The 6239-nt window shown below is 34.6% G+C and overlaps 1 protein-coding gene across 1 annotated transcript; it reads left to right on the top strand.

Annotated features, from left to right (window-relative positions):
- Window positions 1-246: 246 nt before the first annotated feature.
- LOC114651073 (olfactory receptor 1500-like) lies at window positions 247-1227 on the top strand. Its single transcript, XM_028801032.1, has one exon. The coding sequence runs from the start codon at window positions 247-249 to the stop codon at window positions 1225-1227; it is 981 nt and encodes a 326-aa protein (XP_028656865.1).
- The last annotated feature ends 5012 nt before the right edge of the window (window positions 1228-6239 follow it).

Here is a 6239-nt window from a genome sequence, read left to right as displayed (position 1 = left end):
AATACACACACTAAGCAGGTATATCTGTTTAATAAGAGAAATATAAATATAAACTTGTTTTTTATTAGTTACAAAAAAGCTTTGCCTTCTTCCGTGAGTAATAAGGTAAGAATATTTTTTGTACTGTGTTTCATTGAGCATTTGCAATGCTGAATGGTGGTTTCTCATTTCCAATTAAAAATGTGTATGTTTAATTTAATATACTTTATTTTTTTTACAGATTTGCAAGAAGGGCATTTATAAGAAATGGCTATAGCCAACGCAACTTCTGCTACAACATTAATTTTTACAGCATATGTAAATCTGAGTAATTTCAGGCACTTCTGTTTTATAATTGCCTTCTTGATGTACCTGATTACTGTCTTTTTCAGTGTTAGTCTTATGCTTTTAGTATACTTGGAAAACAGCCTACACAAGCCTATGTACATATTTTTATTCAATCTGATTTTAAATGGACTTTTGGGATGTAATTCATTTTATCCTAAATTTCTAAGTTCTCTTTTTTCAGATATTCCTGAAACTACACATATAACCTGTCTCATGCAGGCCTTTTGTATAGGTGTATATGGGGGCTGTACCTACGCAACTCTTTCTTTAATGGCATATGACAGATACATATCAATTTGTAATCCACTGCGATACCATGATATTATTACTCCCTTGAAAATAAAATTGCTTCTGATTTTTGGAAACTTATTTCCCATTTTATGTATGCTTATACATATTTTACTGACTGCACGGCTTCCAATTTGTGGCAACACAATTCATAAAATATTTTGTGACAACTGGGCCATCGTTAAGCTTTCATGTGTGGAAACTGGTGTTAACAATGTGTTTGGCTTATTTTTAACAACTATATTGGTGGTGTTTCCTTTTGTTCTTGTTATCTATTCTTATATGAAAATACTCCTCATCAGCCTAAAAGCATCAAAAGAAGCACAATACAAAGCACTGAGCACATGTGCGCCTCATTTGATTACTTTCATTAATTTCTCTATAGCATCAATTTTTTCAATAATTTACAACCGCTTTGAAATGAAACTAGAATTCAGTACACACATATTAATGTCTATGCAGTTTATTATAATACCTCCACTGCTTCACCCAATTATCTACGGAATTAGAACTAAAGAAATCAGGAAATGTATTATAAAAGCAATTAGCAGGAGAAAAGTTACCTCCAGAAGACTTTTATTTAGCATTTCAAAACATTTTCCCACTGATTGACATGAACGATTATAAGAGAAAAAGAGTTTTATGCATTCAGATTTTAACAATTGCTTACCCTCTTGCCAAATAGTTGCAGTTGCACAGTAGAAGGCACTGCATGCTTTGCAGTATGGATAACATTTGAAATGTAAAAAAAATATGGTGTATTCTTTACAATTGTTTTAAATATGTATGATACTGAATTTTCATAGTATTACTTTTGCATGTTTATTTATTGTTTCATGCTAATTGCAGAAATGTAATTTTAAAGTGTATTTTCATGTACAGTATGTACCACATGGATCATTCTAATATAGGGGTGGTAGAAAAGCTCAATTTAAAGTTTTCCTTGCCATAATATAAGGAAACAGTAACAGTGGATTTTTTATTTTATTTTTTTGCGCTTCTTCTTTGACTACCAGATTAAAAGTAGAATAAATAAAATACACCAACTAATAAGACATTGTACAAGGTTAAAGGATACCTGTCTGACAAATCCAGGTGTCCTAACCGTTCATTATACTTGCTTTGAACTTCTGGCCTTTTTCTGCAATCTGATCAGCCAAAGAATGAACATGAGAATAGTTGGTTACATTTGTTTTAAATGCTTAAAAATTAAGTGGAATGATATTTTTAGTGTATAATTTTCATTTTCTTATTCTGAAATGTAAGAAGTTTGCATCCTGCCTAAGCTTGCCACTTGTTTTGCCACTATTGTTGAAAAAACAGTCTTTCTTTCTTCCCATAACACATGACCAAAAGAAGGCAACTTAAAATAATGAAAAGATAGATATCTCCTATATACGGTATATATTTATATGAAAGCATCAAAAGAATCCCACAAAAAGCACATAATACTTTATAAAAAGAAATATTTCTAATAGACTTATTTGAGAACTACAGTAAATGTGATATGAGTCCATTTTCATTTTTGGCGTAACTTTTACTGTTTTCTTCTATTTTTGTTAATTAATGTGCAGTGTTTAGTAAGTAAAACTTTGTTTAGCCTGATTGAAAGCAAAGTTCAAATTACATTAGCAAAATGTGTGCAAAAAGCACAGTTCTGCTTGCTACTTTATGTGGTAAAAAAGAAATGTAAGCAATGCATGAATCAAAATTGGAATGGCATGGTAGCATAGGTTTCCTGATATAGTTTCTGTTTGCCTACATGGAGTTTACATGTCTTCTGTGATTTTTATCAGGTCTTCAGTGTTTGTCCATGTCTACTTTATAGACATTGTTGACCCTAAATTGCTCTAGCGTAAGTCCAGGATTAATTTTTCCATATGTTCTTGGCATGCTTATTATCAAAACAGGAGTGAAACTCAGTCTTTAGTCAGCAGTGTGTAATTGTGCTGCTTTATTTCTTACTCTCTTAAGTATGCAGCAAGGGCTTGGAGTATCACCTGCATTATTCCTAATAATGCTTCTTTTTGCAGTTCATAAGAAGTTATTGTAATTGGTAGGATTTCAAGATGGGCCTGAAAGTTTCTCTTAGTTATTCCCTTTGATCCCAAAAAACAGGCACTATTTTTTTGGGTAAGTTGAGGGTCCACATGAGGCTTACCACTACACTTGTGGTTTTCTCAATTCATTCTTATTTTTTGCTTATCTAATGTTTCAGAAGTCTTTCTTCCGCTGCTTAGCATATTGTATGGTGGAAACCCACTGGCAGAAGCCAATAACCCAAAAGACTGCCTTATAGACTCTCATCTAATGCTACTAGCATAAATTATCTCTCCTGGCCACTGTATACAGGATTTAACATTTAAGAAATTAACACAAATACTAGTAGCAGCATATCTTATGATCCCAGTTCACCATGAACCTATGATGAAATAATCAGGCTGAGAAAAGGAATGTATAAACCAGTAAGGCTTCTTTTTTTGACAACTAACTAAGACTATTTCTTATTTAGGTTACTTAAGTCTATGGAACTTTTTATTGGTAGCTTTAAAGAATCTTGTCAATTGTGATATTTATTGTACAATTTTTCATTAATGTATTGAAATTCTCATCTTTTCAATTCAATTGAACATAATTATTTATCCTTCTGGTTTTCTGAAATCACTTAATTCCCTTTGAGAGTCACAGGGAACTTTAATCTACCTTAGCAGCATCAGGAACAAGGCAACAACCAAACCTCAAGGGATGCTAGTCTTTTACAAGGCACAGTCCCACACAACGGCCAAAAAGTCCATTTAGAATCATCAATTATCTTATTACTGAATTGGATACTCCCTTTGCAGAAATTCTGGTTACAATAATAAAAACGTTTTTGGAGCATAAGTGTTTCCATTTTTTCTTTTTTTATATGTCGCTTATTACAGACCAGTGGTACTTATGCCTCACAGCGTGAAGATTTTTGAAAGGGTGGTCTTGGACTAAAGGTGTCCTGGTATGGTAGATTACCTGGATTCATTGCAGTTTGCCTATCAGACAAAGATTAGAGGAGGATCCAATTTTGCATTTGATCTTCAAGGCTTATTCTCAACTGGACAAAACAGGCAGCACTGTAAGGATTTTGTTTTTTGATTTCTCCAGTGACTTCAATACCATCCAACCATCTCCGTTAGTGGGTAAGCTCAGAGATATGCAGGTGGATGAGCCTATAGTGTCCTGAATAATGGACTATCTGTTGGATACATCACAGTTTGTGAGGCTCAAGGACCGTGTTTCTGATGTGAATGTAAGCGGCACTGAAGCAGAACAAGGAAGAGTACTGTCTCCTTTTCTCTTCACTCTGTACACCTCAGACTATAAATTTAACACCAGATCATGTCATATGCAGAAATTCTTAGACGACTTTGCACTTATGGGGTGTATTGATAAGGGGGATGAGAGAGAGTATAGGAGTCAGGTGAAGAACTTTGATTTTTGGTGCACAAAAAATTGTCTGCAACATAACATCACCAAAACCAAGGAACTGATTATTCACTTTTGCTGCACCAAAGAGCCTCCTTGTTTGGTTACTTTTCAGGGAGTGGATGTAGAGGTGGTGCAGTTCTACAAGTGCCTGCAGGTCCACATCAATGACAGGTTGGACTGCTCTAGCAATAGAGAGGAACTTTATAAGAAAGGGCAAAGCAGTCTGTTTTTTCTCAGGAGTGTTCCTTTAAATGGCGTGTGTTGGTATCCTTCACACATTCTACAACTCTGTGGTGGCCAGTGCGATTTTCTACACTGTGGTTATCATGGATAAAACTTTCCTCCATCTTCAAAGAAGGCAATCATGGAGCCCAGAATGCAGAAAATTTCTTTATTTGCACTGATTTATAAACAAATGTCTCAGTCCATGGAGTGAGCAATCAATTCAACAATTCACCAGCTTTTATACTTTTTTATTACCATTATCTCATCTAATACATCACATCCTCTGACTTTAATATGCAGAATTCTATCACCTCCTTCAATCAACTAATGCCTTCAGTAACTGCTAACTCATGTCAACTCTCCCATTGATCTGAATGCTGCCTCATTAATAGGGGTGTTGCGTAGATTCTCCCATTGATCTTATCACCGCTTCATTGAAGGGGTGTTTAGGCTTTTCCATCGGCTTACCATCGCTTTCTAAAGGGGTGTTTGTTACTCATTTACCTCATTCTAACCTTGGAAAATCATGTTAGTGCTTTCTCTTAGATAAGGCAGACCTCACATGCTTAAGCTTTAAGTTACATTTAGTTAACCCTTGAGTTACCTTCAGTCCATTTCATTATGTTTAATAATTCATTCTGTTATAGCTTCATGTAAGTATGTACTTTAGATTGAATTGTAAAAATTATTATACATTGACTAAAAATTCTATATGGTGTGTTGGACCGGTTACATCACTTCAAGAGAGGCCCTCTGATTCAACAAGTTAACTGATAGAACAGGCTCAGTTATGGGAAGTACTTTGGACCCCCTGGAGGTAGTAGCAAAGGAGAAAATGAAAACAAAACTGAGTGTCATTATGAACAATACTGCACATCCTTTCTCTGACACATGAACACTGAATACTTTCAGACAGCTTTCTGTCAAGAAACGATAACGGGGCTCCTTTAAACCCTGTTTATCAGGAAAACTTAATCAATAGTTTACTTTAAAATAAGTATATCACATCAGAAATACAAACAGTAGTGACTGAAAACAGAATTCAGTATATTTTAATTACCGTATATAAGTTCTCCCACGGATAAATCGGGACTTGATTTTAACAATATAATTTCTGGTATTTTATAATGTTGGTCGTATAAGTTGAATGCGGAAAACTCACGCTATTGGTACAAGGGATTATGATATGCTAATGCCTTTATTTCTATGATGGCGCGGCAATGCGCTGTATCAGTGTGTGCTCTTAACATCTCTCTCCCTCTCTTGTGCCTTTGTGACCACACGGTAATACCTGAGCTATTCTGAAGCAATGTTTGCACTGATTTGTGTTTTTTGTATCTCACACCCTCATACACCTTTATTGTAAGAGCATTCCTTATCTACGATGGAGCATTAAGTCAGAAGAAAATATGAAGCTGGTTTTATATTAAACATCGTTGAAGTAGCAAAAGAAATTGCTAACTGTGCTGCTGCAACAAAATTCGATGCGTCTGAGAAACTGATGCAAGATTGGAGGAGGCATGAAGCATTTTTGAACGGGCATATAAGTCGGGGTCTGATTTTATGATCAATTTTTCAGGTTTAAAGACCTGACTTATACGTGAGTATATACAGTATACTTTTTTTAATTTCATTGACTGAACAGGTATAAATAAATATCAGTAAATACTTAATTAAAGTTTAATGCCATTTTCCCCACAGACTCTCCTTCTCTGGCACTGCAGAACTGAAAATGAAACATTTAGCTCACTGAGCTAAGACAACTAACACAACTCATCAGTGTGAGAGTGATAATGAGATTCCAGCTCATGTAGAGATTAACTCAGTTACACTCTATCCTCTATATGTTTATTATCATATTATATTAAAAAACACACAAAATTCTGTTGCTTTTTACACAATGCTTTTTTTCATTTTTCAAGCCTGCATATCTTATA

Source organism: Erpetoichthys calabaricus, chromosome 4, assembly GCF_900747795.2.
Source record: "Erpetoichthys calabaricus chromosome 4, fErpCal1.3, whole genome shotgun sequence".
NCBI classification, from domain to species: Eukaryota; Metazoa; Chordata; class Cladistia; order Polypteriformes; family Polypteridae; genus Erpetoichthys; species Erpetoichthys calabaricus.
The sequence above is the reverse complement of the archived record's forward strand: the minus strand, read 5'-3'. Positions and strand labels throughout refer to the sequence as shown.